The 22,081-nt window shown below is 39.3% G+C and overlaps 1 protein-coding gene across 9 annotated transcripts in view; it reads left to right on the plus strand.

The window, feature by feature from the left end:
- The window catches only part of LOC121655986 (hemicentin-1-like), a 176,290-nt gene that overhangs the window by 20,524 nt on the left and 133,685 nt on the right, over window positions 1–22,081 (plus strand). The window contains exons 1-3 of one of the 9 annotated variants that reach the window (XM_042011107.1): window positions 9,676–9,798; window positions 9,872–10,161; window positions 15,431–15,434. The exons of 2 other annotated variants lie outside the window; for them this stretch is intronic. In XM_042011107.1, the coding sequence (XP_041867041.1) occupies window positions 9,756–9,798; window positions 9,872–10,161; window positions 15,431–15,434 (337 nt within the window). In that variant the 5' untranslated portion in view covers window positions 9,676–9,755. Of the gene's footprint in view, window positions 1–9,675; window positions 9,799–9,871; window positions 10,168–12,699; window positions 12,759–12,857; window positions 13,154–15,430; window positions 15,435–22,081 lie in introns of those variants that run through there. 6 more of the 9 variants (XM_042011131.1, XM_042011098.1, XM_042011018.1 and 3 more) reach the window with 6 other exon arrangements.

The following is a 22,081-nucleotide window of genomic DNA, read 5'->3' on the forward strand; positions in this document are numbered from 1 at the left end:
ATGTAAAGTCAGTATGTCATTGTAGATCTGTTTTCTAAGTTCATCTGTCAAGATATACATTATGTAGTATCCAGTTAGATCATCAGTGTTGTTTCTATGCAAACTCAGGTCCTCCTCTCATGTATAAAGACGTGGCATCCAGTGTGGAGTGGAGATGACAGGATGTCAGTTTCATCAACAAACATGTTTTCTTCAGCTTTGTTCCTGCTCTTAGTGGCTGCATGTCAGTTTCTTCAGATTAATCGTTTTTATCAGCTCCTCTTTACAAAAAACCTGATTAAATAGAACAAAACTTGTTTTTTTTTTCATTTAACAGGTGTGAAGTGTGAACAGCTGACACAGCCATCTTCCATGACTGTACAGCCAGGTCAGCGTCTGACCATCAGCTGTCAGGTGTCTTATTCTGTGAGCAGCTACTGGACAGCTTGGATCAGACAGTCTGCAGGAAAAACACTGGAGTGGATTGGTTACGCAAGAGCTGGACAAACAACATATTACAAAGATTCTCTCAAAAACAAGTTCAGCATTTCCACAGACTCTTCCAGTAACACAGTGACTCTGAATGGACAGAATATGCAGCCTGAAGACACGGCTGTGTATTACTGTGCGAGAAGCCACAGTAACAAAAACCATCAGCAGACCTGAACAAAAACCTCTCAGAGCCTGAAAACTTTAACATGAAGCCACCAGAGGAGGAGCTCTGAGACCACTAATGGTTACAAGACTGGTTCATTGATGGAGAGAGAAATTTTTAACATGCTGCATTAAACTACATATACAGAAATCTATTCATCATAATGTAAAGAAAAATCTATTAAGAAACCTCGAAATGAAAACAAAATTTCATTAACATCATAGTAAAAATATGTCAGCTGATTTTAAATTTGTAAACGGTTACATGCATAAATCCATAAATGTTAACAGTTTAGAGGCAAGTCATTTTTTTATTTGCGATTTTTATTTAAATTGATGAAACAGAGTTTTAATTTTACATGAATTACACAATACTTAAAACATGGACAAACAATTAATTGATGGATTCAACAACATCTAAGTAAAAGTAGAACTTTTAGAAGAACAGCTCATATTCAGTAATAATTTATTCATTCTCAAGTGGTGAGAACTGAAAACCAGTCAGTGGTTTTTCTCCACAATCTGTCCTGTGGGAGGAGTCAATGCAAAACTTGAATATCTTCCACCTCTACATATCTGACTGCAGTGATGACAGAGGACAGTGGACAATCAGGTTAACATGATGGATTACAGAACAGTTCTACTGTTGTTAATTATCTGTTGGACAGGTGAAGATTGTTGATGATCTGGTTTAGACAATTATTCATTTCATTTATTAACATAATGCATGAAACAAAGTTCTCTTTATTTTGACAGGCGTTGATGGTCAGACATTGACAGAATCTGAATCAGTGGTGAAAAAAAAAAATAGGAGAATCCCACAATCTGACCTGTAGAGCCTCTGGATTCACATTCAGCAGCTATGCTATGGTCTGGGTCACACAGGCTCCTGGAAAAGGACTGGAGTGGATTGCTTTTATAGGCACAGATGGCTAACGTACACATTACATTCAGTCAGTCCAGAGTCGATTCACCATCTCCAGAGATGACTCCAGCAGTAAAATATATTTACAGATGAACAGTCTGAAGACTGAAGACACAGCAGTGTGTTACTGTATCCGAAGAGACACAAAAACTACTCCTTCTTAGAGGTTGTTTTATGCAATCTTATATTTACAAAAAAAAATATATTCAATAATTTATATCAATCTCATTTTTTAGATTTTAGATTACCACCGAACAATTTACAGAACTTCATGGGGCTTTTCACTGAGGATATAATATCTGACTCTGTCAGGTTAAACAAATCTTCTCCTGGAAGTTACTGAAACACTAAGGAAACTTGATCTGTGTTTTTTCTGTTGTTGAAAATAACTCTTTTTTTTTCTGTATGGATGTATGAAAAATAAAGAAAATGAAACTGCAGCACTGGCATTTTGTCATCATGAGTGCATCTTTTGTCCTGTTAGAAAACAATTATATCAGAACCTGTCCAACTTCTGTCAAATCTGTTGTTAAAGCCAGCATGGTGTTTGATGGCTTTTTTTACTACCATGTGTCCTGTGAGGAGGAGTCAATGCAAAACTAAAATATCTTCCACCTCTACATATCTGACTGCAGTGATGGTGACAGACAACAGTGGACTCTCAGGATTGTAGAACAGGACTGCTGATGTTAACTATCTGCTGGACAGGTGGAGATTTTCAATGATTTTGCTCTGACAATCTTTCATGTGGGCAACCAACAGAATTAAATAATTCAATTCTGGGTTGACAGATGCTGGTAGTTTTGGTTCTTACAGAGTCTGAACCAGTCGTTAAAGAACCAGAAGAATCCCAAGAAAAAGGACAGGAGTGGATCCTTGTTGTACACACAGAAAGTTTTCAGTTCTATGAATTCAAGTCAGATTCATCATCTCCAGAGATGACTCCAGCAGTAAAGTGTTCAGGTTGATTAAAATGTGTGTCATGAGAACAATGAGAGGTGTCTCACTCTTACACAGGAAAACACCAGAGTGGTTCACAGCAGAATGTGAAGCTCGGAGACCCTCAGCTGGAAAAGGGTGGAGTCCTGTCTTCAGGTAAGGAATTACATATTGGCCCCAGAAGAGGAGTTTGAGTATCTTGAGCTCTTGTTCACAAGTGTGAAAATGGGAAGAAGGTTGAGATAGACAGAAGGATTGGTGTGGCATTTGCATTAATGTGAGCTGTACTTTGGTCTGTCATGGTGAAAAAGTAGCTGAGCTAAAGGGAGAAGGTCTTGATCTCCTGGTCAATCCAGAGGGGGTCCTGGCTAGTTTTGCACCCTGGGCGAACCACCCATCAGCGCCCCCCACAACTAATCAACCCCCCCCGACCCAACCACAAACACAAGTCAAGTCAAGTCAAGTCAAGTCAAGTCAAGTCAAAGAGGTTTATTTGTCACATGCACAGTTATACATAGTACAAATGTACAGTGAAATGTGTATTCTGTAGCTGTATCCTTTAAGAATAGGAAGAATAAGAATAAGCTAAATATTTATAAAATAGAATAAAATAAAAATAGAATAGAATAAGAAAGATAAATCTTTTTTCTTTTAAATAAGATAAAAGAATAGCAGCATACTTATGTATATTTACATTCATATTTACATGTGCAAATAGGAGTGAGAAGTGGCTTTTGTTTTGTTCAGTGCTCAGAGTTGAGCAAGCGGACAGCCAGGGGGAAGAAACTCTTCTTCAGCCTCTCAGTCTTAGTCCTCAGGCAGCGGAAGCGCCGGCCTGATGGCAGTGGAGAGAAGAGAGAGTGTGCTGGGTGGCTGGGCTGACTGAGGATCCTCTTAGCCCTTGACCTGCAACGTTCCACATAAATGTCCTGCAGGTTGGGGAGAGTTGTTCTGGTGGTCCGCTCGGCTGCTCGGACCACCTTTTTTAGGGCCAAGAGGTCCTGCTTTGTGCAGTTCCCCATCCACGTGGTGATGCTCCCACACAGGATGCTCTCAATGGTGCAGGTGTAAAAGTTCTTGAGCACCCTGAGAGGGAGCTTAAAGTCTCTCAGTCGTCTGAGGAGGAACAGACGCTGTCTGGCCTTCTTCACAGTTGTTGTGATGTGTTGAGTCCAAGTCAGGTCTTGTGATATGGTCACTCCCAGATACCTGAAAGTGTCCACACGTTCCACCTCAGAGCCACTGATGAGGAGTGGATGGAGGCTCCTCGGCTGTTTCCTGAAGTCCACTATCAGCTCTTTTGTTTTGCTGACATTTAACAGGAGATGGTTCACCTGGCACCAGACCTCCAGGTGGGAGACCTCCCTCCTGTAGACAGTCTCGTCATTGTGGGAGATCAGTCCTACAACGGCTGTGTCGTCAGCAAACTTTATGATGACATTTGAGTCTGAAGTGGCCTCACAGTCATGAGTGTATAGTGAGTACAGCAGGGGGCTGAGCACACAGCCCTGGGGGGATCCTGTGTTGAGGGTGAGGGGAGATGAGGAGTGGTGACCCAGCCTAACCACCTGTGGTCGTCCGGTCAGGAAGCTGTGGACCCACCTGCATAGTGAAGGATTCACTCTTAGGTCATACAGCTTTGACACTAGTCTGGAGGGGACTATGGTATTAAATGCTGAGCTGTAATCAACAAACAGCACTCTCACATAGTTCCCCTTACCAGTGTCCACATGGGAGAGGGTCTTGTGGAGGAGGAGGGCTATGGCGTCGTCCGTGGATCTGTTTGGCCTGTAAGCAAACTGTAGTGGGTCCAGGGTGGAGGGCAGTGTGGAGGTGATGAAAGTCTTTATCAGTCTCTCAAAACATTTCATCACCACAGGTGTGAGGGCTATGGGCCTGTAGTCAGTGGGACTGCTGGGGTTTGGTTGCTTAGGGACCGGGACTATCACAGACATTTTAAAGCAGGTGGGGATCACACACAGTTTCAGGGAGAGGTTGAATATCTGTGTAAACAGAGGCGCCAGCTGATCAGCACAGGCTTTGAGGACACGTCCGCTGATGCCGTCTGGTCCAGCCGCTTTCCTGGTGTTTACACTTTTAAACACCTTCCTCACGTCACTTTCCGTCACGGTGAATGTCTCCTCCTCTCCAGCTGGGAGCGCAATGGGTGGTCGGTCTCCCGACTCGAAGCGTGCAAAGAAGATATTCAGTTCGTTAGCCAGAGAAGCATCGGCACTCACCGGGTGTGTGTGTGTTGCTTTAAAGTCTGTGATGGCACGAAGTCCCTGCCAGAGTCCCCTGGAGTCAGACTGTTCCATCTGATGCTCCAGTCTACGTCCGTAGCGTTGTTTGGCCTCCTTCACCGCCCTCCGGACGTTGTATGAAGCAGCCTTGTATTCCTCCATGTTCCCAATGGCGAGGCCGGAGTTATAGGCAGCTGTGCGGAAGCGCAGAACGTCGCGGATAGATTTGTCCACCCACGGCTTCTGGTTTGGAAAGGCTCGGATGATCCTCTTAGGCGTTGTATCTTCCACGAGCTTTCCAATAAATCCCATAACAGCTTCCGTAAACTCCTCGATGTCTCCGCCCGCGCTGCTGCGGAACATGTCCCAGTCGGCTGATTCCAACGCACCCTGTAGAGCGGCCTCTGATTGGTCAGTCCACCGCGTTACTTCTCTCACCACAGGTAGCTCCTGCTTGAGCTTCTGTTTATATTTTGGCATGAGAAGAACAGCGGTGTGGTCTGACTTCCCAAAGGGGGGAAGGGGCTTGGCTTTGTAGCCCTCCTTGAAGGGAGAGTAGCAGTGGTCTAAGGTCCTCTCTCCTCTGGTGGGGCAGTCGATGTGTTGGGTAAACTCCGGCATCACCTTTGTTAGCATGATAGCCTCATGTAGCTCAGATAGTGCAGCATTTGTGTCCGCCTGGGGTGGAATATAGACGGCGCTGATGATAACCGAAGTAAACTCACGGGGCAGGTAATGGGGACGACACTTAAGCGTCAGGAGCTCCAGGTTAGGCGAACAGGACTGCTTCAGTGTGACGATGTTCTTACTATCACACCATTTATTATTGATCATTAAGCACACCCCTCTGCCTCTCTTTTTCCCCGACTCACGGGGTTATATTTGTTACTTTATTTTATTATTATTTACTTATTATTAAATACAAAAGTTAATAAGAATAGATAAAACAATGAGATGAATGAAATAAAGTATGTTAACACCACATGTTAAATCCTTCATCACACAAATACAAATGAATAAAATAAAATAAATAAAAAATAGTAATAATAATTAACATAATATGAATTCAGTGCTCAGACTGTAGCAGATCTTTCAACCTGGGTCTTTTATCCTGTTTACACCTGGCACACACACACACACACACACACACACACACACACACACACACACACACACACACACACACACACACACACACACACCTGTCAAGTCCTGCAAAGATGTGGCTGCAGAGGTAGATGGCTCCTCCTCATCAGACTTTGGGAGCATCTCAAAGGCCTGTGTGGCTGCAGAGGGAGGTGGCTCTTCATTTTGGCCAGTGGGAGCTGCTCCAAAATATTTCAGAAGTGCCCCTGAATTTACAATTAAGATACAATATGTACGTTAGATCACACTTAACATGCATTAATTACCCAATTAAAATAAACCATAATAATGCACAAATTATTATCATTTGTTAACATCCTATTAACTATGCATAACACACTAGAAATTATTAAAAAAGAAAAAAAAAACCTATCACATAAAGCTTACAAAATGTCATGTCAGTGTATATTAACATGAATGTTTTATAAGTTATTTAAGATAGCATAGACCCACATACAGCATTAAAAACTCCACAGTCAGGACGTACTGTTGTTTACCAACTTTCCAGACTAACAGGCCCATGTGAACTTGCACTTGTTGTGTTGCAAACACAAACTAGCCTATTGGTGAAATTAACTGCATGACTTCATGCCTCAAATGTTAATAGTTGCTTAAGTAAAGCTAAAAAACAAATACAGTCGTCTTCTGTGGCTAAGTAGCAACATATTAGCAAGAGGATAAAAAGTGTATAGGCTACTGTTTCATTACATGCACAATTAACATCACTCATAGAGACCTGCATATCTTTATCTTTTGACCGTTTCTCCTCTTCTTCTTTTCTTTCTCTTTCTGGACAGCTGATGGTTTCTTGGTCTTTTGTCTGTGATACACCCTTGACTCGATGTGACATCATCACCTTTTCCGTTGTCAAACCCAGAGGATCAGGCCCCTCCTTCATGACTCAGCAGTATGCTGACACGATAGTAGGGGCACCCCAGCGCCCATTAACTTGACGTGGAAATGAGCGGTATTAGTCTAGAAAACTGGCATTTTTTTTTTTTTTTTTTGAGGGCGCTCGTGCGCCCCTAAATAGATTGCGCACTGGGCGGTCGCCCACCTTGCCCATAGCAAAAGCCGTCCCTGGGTGAATCTCTTGCTATTTTCACCTTTGCTCATCAGCTTTGCTTAGTGACCAAAAGACTGAGATGGCGGTTACAAGCAGCCAAAACAAATTTCCTCTCCAGGATGTCTCGGCTCTTCCTTAGAGACAGACTGAGAAGCTTGTTCATCCCTGAGGTGCTCAGAGTTCAGCCACTGCTGGAGCTACAGTAGATGAGGTGGCTGGAGCATCTAGTTAGGATGTTTCCTTGATGTCACCCTGATAAGGTGTTATGAACCCTCAGATGTTTGGTTTTAGTTTAAATGGAAAAGCCTCATAATAAATAATGAAGACATACTCTATGACCGTAAATCATTAAAACATCTAATTGAGTTGCCCATAGAAGATGTTTTGATGAGCTTAAAAATTTGATGAGTTTGTAAAAATATTTTTTTTAAGTCCATCAGCAAAAATAACTGTTTGAGATGATGTATTAAATGATTAGTTCATTTGTTTGAAATGTATATAACTTAAATTTTTTACATAAAATGCACAAATTATATAATTTAAAAACAATTGTCAGCATAAATTCAGCCAAACAATTGGCCCTATAAGTTTAAAATCTTTTGTGTAAAGACGGAAATGATTTAGAATTCTTGTAGCAAAATTACAGAGCATTATTATATTCACTTATTAGATGATAATGTGTTTCTACATCAGTTTATTAACTGCACAGCTTTTCATCATCTTTATTAAAACATAAGAATCTTTATTTTTTAACATTGTATATAATTAATCAATATGACCTAAATTTACAAAGACCATGTTTTGTATGTTTCCTGTTTCCATGTTATCATCTCATATACAAGCATTTCTCTTAAAACATAAACACAGTACAGTACCAACCCCCCCCCCCCCCCCCCCCCCCCATTGCATGATCTTTCAGTATTTCTGTCCTGCTGGATGGTCGGATACTTTGTGTGGAGCATCAGAGGTCACATCAAGATGATGATGAGTCCCACATAAAATCAGAAAAAGCTCTTTGATTAAATTACATTTTAATTGTAGAATTAAAAGAGGACACTGCCTGCTGACCTGTTTAGTAGCTTTGACTGATGCTTCATCACGTCTGGTCTTAAACCAAGTCTCTAGAACATCTAATAGTCCTTTGTCAGAGGTTCTCAGACTTCTTACAAGCGCACATGTTTCTAATCTAAAGTCAGGTAAATAAGAGAGTGAAAGTCCAAGAGACTTTAGAAGTGTAGATTAGAATAAAATCAATTCTATAACATACTGGGAGGGTGAGTAAGGTGCTCCCACTTACTGGTTTTAGTTAAAAGTCTGAATTCTGAAACATCTGTAGGACATGAAAATATTTTTGTTTCAAACATGTAAAAATGCTGCTGAAATAGTTGTACCACGGAGATAATGGTGTGTAAAATGGTCTCTGTGTTATTAAAAGATAAAATAGGCTGTAATTTAGAAACATTTCTTAAATGGTAAAACCATGACTGAGCAAGTTTTGTGATGTCTTTCTGTTTCTGTAGTTTATATATTTTCATGTTATTGTAGCACTCAAACATGTTCAAATTATGAAGTTAAACGTCTTCATTTGTGCGAGTTCCTACATTCAACCTGTAGAGGGAGGTCTTTCTTCTTTATTATCATCACTAAAAGTCCCACCATGAAGTCAGTTTCCTGACTTGAAGAGTTCATCATGATTGGAATGAAGTGTTTAATTGCCTTAACTTAGTACAACTGTATTAACTAAGTGTAAGTGTTCGATATAAAAAAAATAATTCTACGGTCACTAAGAAAACAAAACATACACCTTCCACCTCCAGGCAAAGAAAAAGTCCTCTTATAAGATTTAGTGAAAGCTGAGAGCAGGAGGAAATTATCATAACAAAGTTTTTAAAATCTGCTTGACAGATTCTGATAACTAGTTAAACTTTTTTTATGTAGAACTCAAGCAATGAAACAAAGACTATTAGTTTTAAGTAGATTAACTATTCTGCTGGTCTAAGTGTAGTTCAATTAGACTAATATGACCAAAGCAAATTATAACATCATGAAATATCAGAGAACTGTATGAAAGCAAATGTTACATTTGCAGTTTGATCACTGCAACGAGAAAATGCTCCTCTGATGTGTACAAATGACTAATCGTTGTGGAGTTTGAACTTAAAATTATGAGAATGTAAATTCTGATGTGAGAAATGCACCAAAGCAACTGAGAAAAACTGTAAATAGAGTTACCTTTTAAGTTTGCAATGAAACTATTAAAAAGAAAAGTGAGAACAACAAATACTGAAGTTTCACAGTTTTAAACAAGTTTCCATCTCTTTTTATTCAATTTTATTTTTTGCTTCATTATAATTTAAATTTAGCTCTATATTTAGGTTCTTGCTTTGTCAGTTTCAACGAGTTTAAACACTTTTGTATTTAAGCAAATTCAACTAAATGAAAGAAATTATATCTTTTTGCATGCATGTTTTCACTTAATCATTCTCTAAAATATGCATCAAGACAGAAGTTTATTTGAAGCATGAACTCACAGAGATCTGGTTTACATTACTTTTACCCCTCTAAACAAGAAACTATAATGAAATACTTCATTATTAACAGACCCTTAAATGATATCCATGAGTTACATTTTGATCCACAAGATAAGATCCTGTTCTAAAAACACTCAAATATATTCAAATGATTTCTCATTCTCAGGACTGGATGTAAACTCAGTGGTTTCCTGTTCATACAGATGTAAATAGTTCACTTGGTGTTGAAGTTAAAGAGGATCAGAAGCTCATCCGTTCAGCTTCCACACATCATGTTTTCTGTCACTCTGCTGCTGCTGTTGGCAGCTGGATCCTGTAAGTCTCTCTAAATTTCTCCCAGTCAGCAAGTCTTTGTTTGTAATTTCATAAATTGTTTATCTTTTTACAGACGTGAAGTGTGAAACACTGGTACAGCCAGCCTCCATGACTGTACAACCAGGTCAACGTCTGACCATCACCTGTCAGGTTTCTTATTCTTTGGGCTACTACACAGCTTGGATCAGACAGCCTGCAGGGAAAGGACTGGAGTGGATTGGGATGAAACACACTGGAGCTTCATATTATAAAGATTCACTAAAGAACAAGTTCAATATTGACTTAGATACTTCCAGTAAAACAGTGACTCTGAATGGACAGAATATGCAGCCTGAAGACACGGCTGTGTATTACTGTGCGAGAGCCACAGTAACACAAACCATCAGCAGACCTGAACAAAAACCTCTCAGAGCCTGAAAACTTTAACATGAAGCCACCAGAGGAGGAGCTCTGAGACCATTAATGTTATCACACATCCAGGCAGAAATTATATTAGAGGAACATCCATCTTATAAATAACTTTGTGAAATCCAAATGAGAGCTTTAGTAACAACACATTTACTTAAAACCCTGACAAGTGAATTAAATAATCATTCAATGTGGCATATCTTACTGCTTTAGCCAAAGAAGAACAAAGAACATTTACTCTATCTTATATTTTAATGCAGACACCATGAACTCAAGATCCGTTATGTTTTTCCTTATCAAATGTGATATAATTTATCAATAATAATCTACTTTAATCATGTACATTTCTGACCTGCAACACACATAAAAGAGTCATGAGAGAAAGAAAACCCAAAATAATTTATTAACAATAAAACCATTTAACATACATTACTAAAATCACAAAATGAATAAAGAGCAGAAAATTGACTCAAACAACATAATAACTACATAAATATATCTGAAAGTGCCCTGCAACAATGTGTGTAAGAATGACACAAATAAATAAAAAAATACACCTGCTGTGTCTTTCCTGTGAGGAGGAGTCAATGTAAAATATGACAGTTCTTCATATTTATGTGACTGCAGGGAGCATGTCAGAGAACAGTCCATACGTAGTTTAACAGGACTGCTGCTGGTTTCTATTATCTGTGGAGGTGAAGAGTTTCACTAAATTTAAATTTGTCTTCAATAACATACCAGCAAACAGCGAGTGACTTTTTCTTTTGTTTGGTTTGACAGGTGTTGATGGTCAGACTCTGAGACAGTCTGAACCAGCAGTTAAAAGACCTGGAGAATCCCACAGACTGACCTGTACAGGCTCTGGATTCACATTCAGCAGCTACTGGATGAACTGGGTCAGGCAGGCTCCTGGAAAAGGACTGGAATGGGTTGCCACTGATACCAGTGGTAGCCAGTACTCAGTCAGTTCAAGGCCGGTTCACCATCTCCAGAGACAACAGCAAACAGCAGGTGTATCTGCAGATGAACAGTCTGAAAAATTATGATTCTGCTGTTTATTATTGTGCTCGAGGAGCAGTGACTGATGTTGCTTAAGCAGCTGGACATAAACTAACAGTAGATCTGATATTTGGCATCAATGGATCAGCACCATAAGGAATTTTAATTTATACATAAGTGTTAATGATAATAATAATAATAATAATAATAATAATAATCAAATCTAATAAATTAGTTGGGTCTTCAATCAACAAATACAATCAGTAAAGTTGAATAAAATCAGGAAAATCAAGGAAGAGGCTCTGGTGAGGAGCTTTGACATTAAATGTTGTCACCTCTTCTCACAAAAGGAGTCAAGCTAAAATCTGCATATCTGTGACAACCCACAGGCTCTAAAATGCTGTAAAAACTCAGCCAGATATGAAGGTAAAATGGTTTGAAGGAAGACAAGAGTAAAATATAAATTTCTTTCATTGCAAATTCCCCTGGGATGAATGAAGTATCTTTCAGTGAAAGATGAACTACAGAACTGTTGCAGACTGTCTTTGGCCCCTATCAACAGCGAGTGCTGTTTCTCATCCTGGGACGCTGCTGGACAGTCATGGCTTCAGAAATGCACAAAACAGATGTCTGTGTCATCACACGAGTCCAGAACACAGAGTTTTAAGGTTAGAATGTGTCTTTAACTCAATTTTCTTTACTTGTCTGGAAGCAGCATATGGAGCAGGAAGTGTGTTGGCAAATGCCACCAACCTCCTGTATCTCCACCCCTGAACCTTCCCAGCAGCTATCAGCAAAATGTTTCTGCTCTGTCATTTTATGTTAGCATGAGTCAGCAGGATCTCTTTCAGTTAAATAAAATGTTGTTTTGGACTTTAATCATTGCTTTCCACACACAAGATTTCACCTTTCACTGATAAAATAATCCTTTTACACACAATAAAAATATTAGAATATTCATGTAATAATTTCTTTATTGAGACTTCTTCTTGCTCTGTTTGTTCGTAAAACTGAATTTCTCTTATGTGTCTATGACAAGAACTAAAAAAAAAAAAAAAAAAAAAAAAAAAAAAAAAATATACGCTCAAGACCGTTTACCCGCCTGAAAATACTGCTGTTTATTATTGAGCTCTTTCAGAGGAACTGAAACTGAAGCTGAATAAAAATACATAAAAATATGTATATTTACTGTATAACTTTTATTCAGTGGAACATATAAGAATGTGCGAAATTAAGCATGTACAGCATCACATGCTGGAAAAAAAAAAAAAAAACAGGTGACCAGAACAAGGTGTTAACCACACACAAACCTCCATGTAAGTTTTAAATCTGTACAGTAACAATTAGCTTCCACATGTGAAACTGACTGCAGGACAGACAACAGTAACAACAGTTTTGGTGACATCATGAACCAACAATGTTTCTATGCAAACTCAGGTCGTCCTATCAGTTATAAAACCATGAAACCACCGTGTGGAGTGGAGATGACAGGATGTCAGTTTCATCAACAAACATGTTTTCTTCAGCTCTGGTCCTGCTCTTAGTGGCTGCATGTGAGTTTCTTCTGATTAATTAGAGTTAGTTTTGTTTTTTTCAGAGAGAGAGAAAAAAAAAAAAGAAAAAGAAACAATAACTTGTTTTTCTTTAAACAGATGTTAAGTGTGAAACACTGGTACAACCAGCCTCCATGACTGTACAACCAGGTCAACGTCTGACCATCACCTGTCAGGTCTCTTATTCTTTGGGCTGGTACACAGCTTGGATCAGACAGCCTGCAGGGAAAGGACTGGAGTGGATTGGAATGAAAGATACTGGAAGCTCTTACTACAAAGACTCCCTAAAGAACAAGTTCAGTATTGACTTAGATACTTCTAGTAAAACAGTGACTCTGAATGGACAGAATATGCAGCCTGAAGACACAGCTGTGTATTACTGTGCGAGAGCCACAGTAACACAAACCATCAGCAGAGCTGAACAAAAACCTCTCAGAGCCTGAAAACTTTAACATGAAGCCACCAGAGGAGGAGCTCTGAGACCACTAATGGTTACAAGACTGGTTCATTGCACAGACATGTGTAACATGCAACATTAAAATACAAATATAATTCATTGTCAAAAAAAAAGTAGTAAAATACTAACTCTTCTGTCTAAAAATATTTATGAATAATAACTAGTTCAGATGGGTCTTTGTGGAGTTTGCATGTTCTCCTTGAGTATGTGTTGCTTCTCTGCAGGTTCTCCATCTTCCTCACACAGTCTAAAGACATGCATGTTAGGTTCACTGTAAATTCCTCCTATAGTTAGTGTGAGTGATTGTCTTTGTTGGGCCTTTGATAGACTGGTGATTCCTGGCCGAGCAGCTGCTGCAATAGACTTCAGTGAGCCTGCATTGGTAGAAGCTGTTATAGAAAACGGATGGACAGGTGTGTATGGTCAACTGCATGTATGCATTTGAATGAACATGTTCTTTTCCCCATATTAAATATATACAGAATCTTTCCCTGAAGGAAATCACATTTGTCAAGAAAAAGAGCACAGCCACAGTTCCCTACTTATTTTAAAATTCCTATATGTTTGAGCATAATAAGGGAAACAGAGTTAAGGGAAAGCAATTAACAATCTTTTTTTTTTATATATAATCTTTTACTAAATGCAGGATTGGTCCAGATCCAGGAAGCTTTCCCTAAGAGAGGGCAGAGGATTAATGTTGGTCTGAAGAGGTTCTGGGTTATGAAGGCAAGATCTGCTGCTTACTGTAATCCAGTGGTTGCCTGATGGTGGAGGGGTAAGCCAGGGAATGATCTCCAGTTGTGGTGCATAAGTTGGCAGCAGGTAGGGCTAACGGCTGAGGTAAGGCTAGTAGAGAAATGTAGTCCTGATCATGAGTTCTTTGAGGATATCCAAGAACTTCTTGTAACAATCCGACAAAGCTAAGGGGAAAACAAGACAACCAGGTGATAACTGCAAAGAGGCACAAGAAGATTTAGAAGAAGGCCTGACTACCACCCTAAATAGCAGCGTGTTGAACAGCATAACGAGCAGGATGATGAGCTGCAGGTGGTGCCAATTGAAGCTCCAGACTCTGCCCTGAGTCCCCATGGCAACCTGCTCAGCCCTACCTGCAAACTCAAACACACACACAGAGCAAAACCATGAGCAGTGCTGTATTTGAAAATCCACTTTAAGAAAAATGTAAAAAGAAAAAAGAAAAAAAGAGAGCAATACGCGAAATCACTTGAAAACTATGTACTCTCTTGTTCTTTAAGAAAACAAAAAAATATTGAGGCTTAATATAATAATAATAATAATAAAAGTAATAATAAATACAGAGAAAAACTTTAGTTACATTTGCAGGACAGATTTCAGTTATTTATTTTAAGAGAGCTGAAGACGACAAATATTGTGCTAATCGGAAAAACATCTCACAAATATATCAAAATGTAGAGCTTCGGTACTGAGGGCAACTAGATTACTCTGATGATCAGCTTTGCTTTTGATATATATAAAGTGTGATATCTAGTTTTATTATAACGTAAACTGGCTACAAGAGTAAAATTTCAAATTTCTGACCTCATAACACAGGTAGGCTGTTACTGAGAACATGTTATTTAATTGTTTATTATTAAATATCTGCACGGTGACTTGCAAGCATCAAGATCAGAAAATGATTAAACAGAAGAACCACAAGACGCCTGTAACAATATGAAACCAGAATTTATTTAAGACATGAACACAAGTAGCACAAGCAGCTATATTTAGACTTCCTAATGTCATTGCAGTTTATTAGTAATTTTCCCAGTCTGACAGTAAGGATGCAGCGTGGTTTAACTGATCAGCCTGATTGCAGATATTGATCACATAGAACTGTGACTGAAACTTCACCCCCTGAAACATCGACTGTTCAAATGTTCTTCATATCCAAATTTTCTTCATAAACTGCTCCTGTGTTTACACGATTCAAATTGACTAACAAGGGAAATAGACTCCAACAAATCACATGCGAGTGAGTTGTGTGTTTAAACCACAATTTTCATTGTCTGAAGCCGACATTTCATTCATGACTTTTTTAATTTAACTTTGTGTGATGAAAACATCATCAAAGTTTATTTTATTCATTTGTTTGTTTTTATCTTAAATTTCAAAGCTATGAAAGAATTTTGAACATATAAAAGATTTGTTTTACAAGTAAAATTTAAGGAAAAAAAAATGGGGGGCAGCTGGGGAGGGGGAAAAAAACTCCAAAGCAAAACTTTAGCAAAATTGAAATATCTTCACCCCATTCCACAACCTAGAATGGGGTGAGTCCAGTGGTCGAGGAAGGGAGAGAGTTATGGGCATATTCCACCGAGGACAAGTTCCTGGCCCAAGAGGACGGGTTCTCGGAGCAGAGGCAACGTAGACCGGTCTCCAACACCTGGTTGACCCTCTTCGATTGACCATCTGACCGAGGGCGAAAACCGGAAGAGAGGCTGATGTGGACACCCATCCAGCTTCTGGATTCTCATTCAGCAGCTACTGGATGGGCTGGGTCAGACAGGCTCCTGGAAAAGGACTGGAGTGGATTGCTGCTATTTATGATAGTGCCAACATCGCCTACTCTCACTTAGTTCAGGGTTGGTTAACCATCTCTAGAGATGACAGACAGCAGCAGGTGTATCTGCAGATGAAAAGTCTGAAGACTGAAGATTCTGCTGTTTATTATTGTGCTCGAGAGACACAGTGACTGAAGTTGGTTCAGCTGTACAAAAACATGCAACCTTTTAGTGTCAATGCATTCTAGCAGGAAATTTAGTTTGTAATTTGATTCTGCTTTTGAAAAATTGTTTGAGAAATTAGTAAAAAAAGGTTCTCAGATTAATGATAACAAACAAGAAAAATATTTCTGAAACATGTCCTGAATAAAAACTTCAACATAAACGTTACAAAGCACTTTTTTTAACAAAGACATCAAAGATCACTCTGTGTCAACTTCCTTTTTTCCTGTAAGACAATATACATTTTTATTTTCTGTTAATATCCAACGGATGTTCACTGAATGAAATTAAACTCTGACTTCAGGTAAAGGTCCATACTGACATTTTTCTTTTAACCCTGAATCCGTCATGGATCATCTTCAAAGTACTTTTCAACTTTTAATCACACAAACAATCATCACATAATTCTGTTTCATGATCATTGCTCCTCTACAAACTAAACTTCAGACCTCAAACCTTTTATCTTTCACTGCTGTATATAAAAAAATCAGACTAGCATTCCTGTAAAATCCAGTCTCCGCCTCCTGTTGCTGCTCATTATACATCAGATCAGAGTTTACAGTTGCAGCTCTGAAAGTCGCCATGAATTTTACAAAGTGTCTCCATCTTGTTTCTTATTTCCAGTTAATGAAGTTTTATCCAGCTGAGAATATATATATATATATATATATATATATATATATATATATATATATATATATATATGTCTGCTATCTTCCCAGCTCTGTTTTTCAGCTGCTCAGCAGGGAGCTTCTCTCTTCCTCTAAGCCAGCAGTCCACAGAGCAGAAGAATAGATCGGACACATTGAAGGGGGAACTGGCACAATATTTGCCCAAAGTCTGCAAGGCCAGTTTTCCATCACCAAAGACTCTTCCCAAACTTGCTTGTATTTGACAGTGAAGAGTCTCAAACAAGATGATTCTGCAGTTGTTTGAAAAAGCCACAGTGATACAGGAGGCAGAAACAAAGTACAGAACATGATGAACTTTGATGTGAAAGCGTGTCAGAATTTTATGTTACAGGCTTCTGATGGTTCCTGTTTTTCTACAGGAAAGAATCAAGAAGACAGATGAGCTGTGGTCTGTCAGCAGACAGGCTCTGGTCTGATTACTTAATATACATTTATATTCTTTAACATCACACACTCTAGGTCTAATAAGACAACTGTGCTGCAACTAGTCAACATGATATAAACCTGACACAAAAAAAAAAATGTGATTCGTGAATCTAGCAATTCTGGAAGTTAACCAGCAGGACTACATGTCCATAAAAGTTTCATGACAGAAGTGCAAGAAAATCTTTATTTTAATCTGGTTTCTCATGATAAACCTTCTGAATTATGATATTATACTTTAAACCATTTTACACTTCACAAAAAGATGAGACGTTGTATAATTTTATAAATTCATTACACATCCAGTTTGTCTTTATTTTAAAGTTGACATTTTCTCTTTGAAATAATGAAACAAACTTATCTTAAACCCAACAATGAAAGATACCCGACTAACTAATTAATTGACATAAATACACTGACATACTACAAAGGAGTAAAAGTAGGAGTTTTAGAAAAAAGACTGTCTGCTCAGAAATCGCTTAGTCATTTGTAAGATAATAACTCAAGACAAACTCAGTGGTTATATACAAAGACAACCAATTAACTAATATGTTCATTTTCATTTTCATTTTAACAATGACACATGAATAATTATCTGTTGCTGCTCAGTAAACATTAACCTTTTCACGCTCACATGGTTTTAACTGAAAACCAAGTCAGTGGTTCTTCTCCACAATCTGTCCTGTGAGGAGGAGTCAATGCAAAACTCAAATATCTTCCACCTCTACATATGTGACTGCAGTCATGATGACAGAACAGTGGACTCTCAGGTTAACATGATGGATTATAGAACAGGGCTGCTGTTGTTAACTCTCTGCTGTGCAGGTCAAAAGTTTGATTGAATTTACTCTGGCACATTTTGATTTTTGTGACAAACAAAATTAACTGAAGTAATTTCTTTTACTGTTTGACAGGTGTTGATGGTCAGACTCTGACACAGTCTGAACCAGTGATTAAAAGGCCTGGAGAATCCCACACACTCACCTGTACAGGCTCTGGATTCACATTCAGTGACTACTACATGAACTGGGTCAGACAGGCTCCTGGAAAAGGACTGGAGTGGATTGCTGCTATTTATAGTAGTAGCAGCATCTACTACTCTCAGTCATTTAAAGGCCGGTTCACCATCTCCAGAGACAACAGCCAGCAGCAGGTGTATCTGCAGATCAACAGTCTGAAGACTGAAGATTCTGCTGTTTATTATTGTGCTCGACAGCCACAGTAATTGAAGTCAGTTCAGCAGCTGTACAAAAACTAACAGCAGTGTCTCTGCTTTGTTAATACTGAATGTTTCCTCTGTTATGCAGGACTGACAGTTTAATCTGATCTGAATGTGATTTTGTATAATACAGCTGTGTGATTTAAGCAGACAATAAATTATTGTAGAACACTGCAAAAACATAGATATATTTATATAGATATACACAGTAAATGACTCATTGATATTGCTTACTGGAAAACTGAAAAATAACCTTTGTGTAGTAAGAGCAATATTTAACTCATTCTTAGCTTACATGTTGCTAACAGACCCTTTTTAAAGACATGAGATGTTTGCCAGCCTATATAAGCAGAGTGCTGCTGCTGCAACCTCAATGTACTTCACTCCACAATCTCTGCCTAATTACTGTTTGACGTCTCCTCACACTGCTGCACCTTGTTTTGGAACAGGCCCTCCCTGGGAGACTTGTATATCCCTGCTGGAGCGGGTTAGCTGGATAGGCTTAAGCTGTTTGACTCTCCCTGGAGCTTTATTACAAGTTGCCTGATGGTCCTCCAGGCCTGGACTTCTCTATTCGTTAGCAGTCCTCCAGAACAGCTAACTCCTGCTACTTGGACCTATGTGGACTAAAAAGCCCTGCCCTAAGGCCATTAAAGAGATTCTGCTGCTGCTTTGCTTTGGCTTAGCTATTGATTTGGTTCCACTTTTGTTCTTTTAAGTTCTTTTATTCTCGTTTTATGGGCTGTTGTTGTCCAGCTCCTATGTGGTGGTGTTGTTTGGAGATGGAAAATATTTTAACCACTTTTTATTGTGTTTGTTATTTTAGCTTTTGTTTAACAAATTTTTTCGTAAATGGTTTTTAAGCAACTTATTAAAAATACAAATTCATTTAGTTTTTTACATCTTTATTAATTTCTGTCTTTCTTCTAAGGTGCTGGAGTTCTGAGGCGGTGGTGGCTGGGCCCTGCTGGTAGTGGTATCCCTCTTTTGTTTGGAGTGCTGTGTTTCTCCCATCATAGGCGTGAGTCATATCCTTTGTACATGTAGAGCATGTGTGAAATGGTGTGACCAAGCTTGCCAGTCCTCTGGCAATCATTCAATGCATTTGCTTTATTTGTAAATTGAACTTTAATAAGATGAGTTCAGTCTCTTGCTACCTAAAGTTTACAAACCTGAGTGCCTCTTTTTAATGAACTTAAAATACTTTTTCCATGAGCGCAACTCTATAGGTGGCTTGACCAAGTCTGAACCAGTGATTAAAGAACCAGGAGAATCACACAAACTGTCCTGTACAGGCTCTGGATTCACATTCAGCAGCTACTGGATGCACTGGGACAGACAGACTCCTGGAAAAGGACTGGAGTGGATTGCTGTTATAACTCACTCACGCATTTGAGTGAATTCTTAGACTCTCACGCTAATCGTCCGATTTCTCCCGCTGAAACACACATCAAGAGCAATGTCGGCTAATCAGGAGGTTTAGGAAGATTTCCCAGTGGACCATGTTACTCTTAGAACGGCGTCCTGGTGAAACAAATAAATAAATAGGTGGGAACAGATCTACGATATGATCTGTCTGAGAAAAAAAATAGTAGTGATGTGCGGATCAATAGTGAAATATCTATTCATCCTATTTCAACTAAACTTCCATGATAAGTAGGAACTACTTCTTCTTGTGCCTGCCATAGGCATGTTTGTAAAAGACGCAGCGTTGCACACACACAGTTAATCCAGTGCTCAGTATGACATGCAGTGACAAGGGGAGATATTTCAGCTCCACAAACAGCAACGATGCGCAGTTTGATGCATGTGTGAAGCCAGCAAACTTCATTAAACATCAGAAAATCTACAATAACACAGAAGCAGAGGTGATGAGGCGAAAGAGGAGGAAGGGTGCTATAGGGAGGAGACAGACATTATTCTGAGTCCGTTGTCGCATCAGGCAGATACTATCAGGTAGTATCAGGCACTATCCAGAGGTAGAAAATGTAGAGCTGGTGGATCCAGTAGCAATGTCACTGGTTTTTGGGGAAGTGATTTATGTCTGCTGCTAGTTTTAAGCTTTTGTGTTTATGTTAAACAACAGGAGTTCCTGCAATATTAGAAATAAGGTTTCCTGTTTAGATGTGCAGTAATAAATATCAACCACTCCGACATTGCTGACAGCTGAGAGTTTTTGGGATCTGTCTTTTGAGCCTGAAAACAACTTTTGTAATCAATAAGTTATGCCAACAGAGACTGAAGGCAGGGGCGTTGCTAGACATAGGTCTCTTATATTTATAAGCGTTATAGAATTAACAATGTTATATTCCATCTGCTTCCCTTTACTAATCTGACTTTTACTGTTGGTTCCAAACCACTTCTACTGAAACCAAAACAACAACAGCAACAACAACAACAACAATAATAACAATAATAATAATAATAATAATAATAATAATATGGTTGAAACAGACTGTCTGAAACATACAAATAGACAATTTATATCATTTATGAATTCATGTGTATTTTAGTTGGAAAATAAGTCAGTGTATAAGCAGTCTAATAAGGTTAGTTTTCATTTATAAGCGTGGTCATCTTTCTATCAATACCTGGTGATGGGCCAGTCTTGGCTCAAAATGCCCAGGCTGATGTTTTGTCCTAGTCCAGCCCTGCTAAGATCCACTACATTAGTAAGGTCATCACATTAACAAATCTCAGGAAGACAGTTATTTTAGCATGAGAATCAATCACAATAGCAAACAACTGTCTCTAAGAGACACAGAGTGGGACACAAAGACTTCCTCTTTTTAACATAACCATTCAGATCACTTTATTTTTGTATTTTTTTTATGAAGTGTATAGATTTCACCTGAAGATTGTAATAAGTAATTAATGAATCAGGGGACACTGATGTTCTGCCTCCATTTCTGAGGTAAATGATTGGAACTGTGGATGTAAGGTAGTCAGTGCCTGTTGTGACCCTCCACTGGAAAAGGGTGAAGTGCTCTCTCCAGGTCGGGAATAAAATGTTGCCCTGAGTGAAGGAGTTTGAGTCTGTTGGTGTCTTGTTCATTAGTGTAAAAAGAATGAAGGGGAGATTGACAGGTGGATTGGTGTGGCTTCTGCAGTGATGCAGGCTCTGCATTGGCCTGGCATGGTGAAAGATGGGCTGAGCTGAAAGGTGAAGATCTTGATCTGCTGGTGAATCTATGTTGCTACCTTAAGTTTTGGGAAGTGACTAAAAGCTATTGTGGTGGAGTAGGATTTCCTTACTCCCACATTGCAACCCCAAGGTGTGGCTTATATGGCACTGATTGCTGGGCAGAGCAGGGCACCTTTATATCTAGGCAGATCCTGAGTGCCATCATTTCTTTCCTGTTCTGCTTAGGCTTTGGTGGTTATTGGGTATTTACACCTGCTTGCTGCCGGCGGTGTACTGCTTGTCTGTGATGGAGCTTGGTGCTGGGGGCAGCTCATTAACCCCTTTTCCCTCTTCTCTTCCCCTCCCTGTGGGACTGGATGCATTGGTGAGACTGTATTTTCTCTACAGATGGAGTGGTAACCGAATCCTATATCTATCTATCCATTTTCTTCCACTTATCCAGAGTCGGGTTGCTGGGGCAGCTGCCTAAGCAGGAAAACCCAGACTTCCCTCTCCCCAGCCACATTCACGAGCTCATCCAGAAGGATCCTGAGGCGTTCCAAGGCCAGCCGAGAGATGTAGTCCGTCGAGCATGTCCTGGGTCTTCCCCAGGAAGACCCAGACTCCATCCTTCCCTCACTCGTGAACAAGACCCGAGATACGT

The sequence above is a fragment of the Melanotaenia boesemani genome, chromosome 2, assembly GCF_017639745.1.
Source record: "Melanotaenia boesemani isolate fMelBoe1 chromosome 2, fMelBoe1.pri, whole genome shotgun sequence".
Taxonomy (NCBI): Eukaryota; Metazoa; Chordata; class Actinopteri; order Atheriniformes; family Melanotaeniidae; genus Melanotaenia; species Melanotaenia boesemani.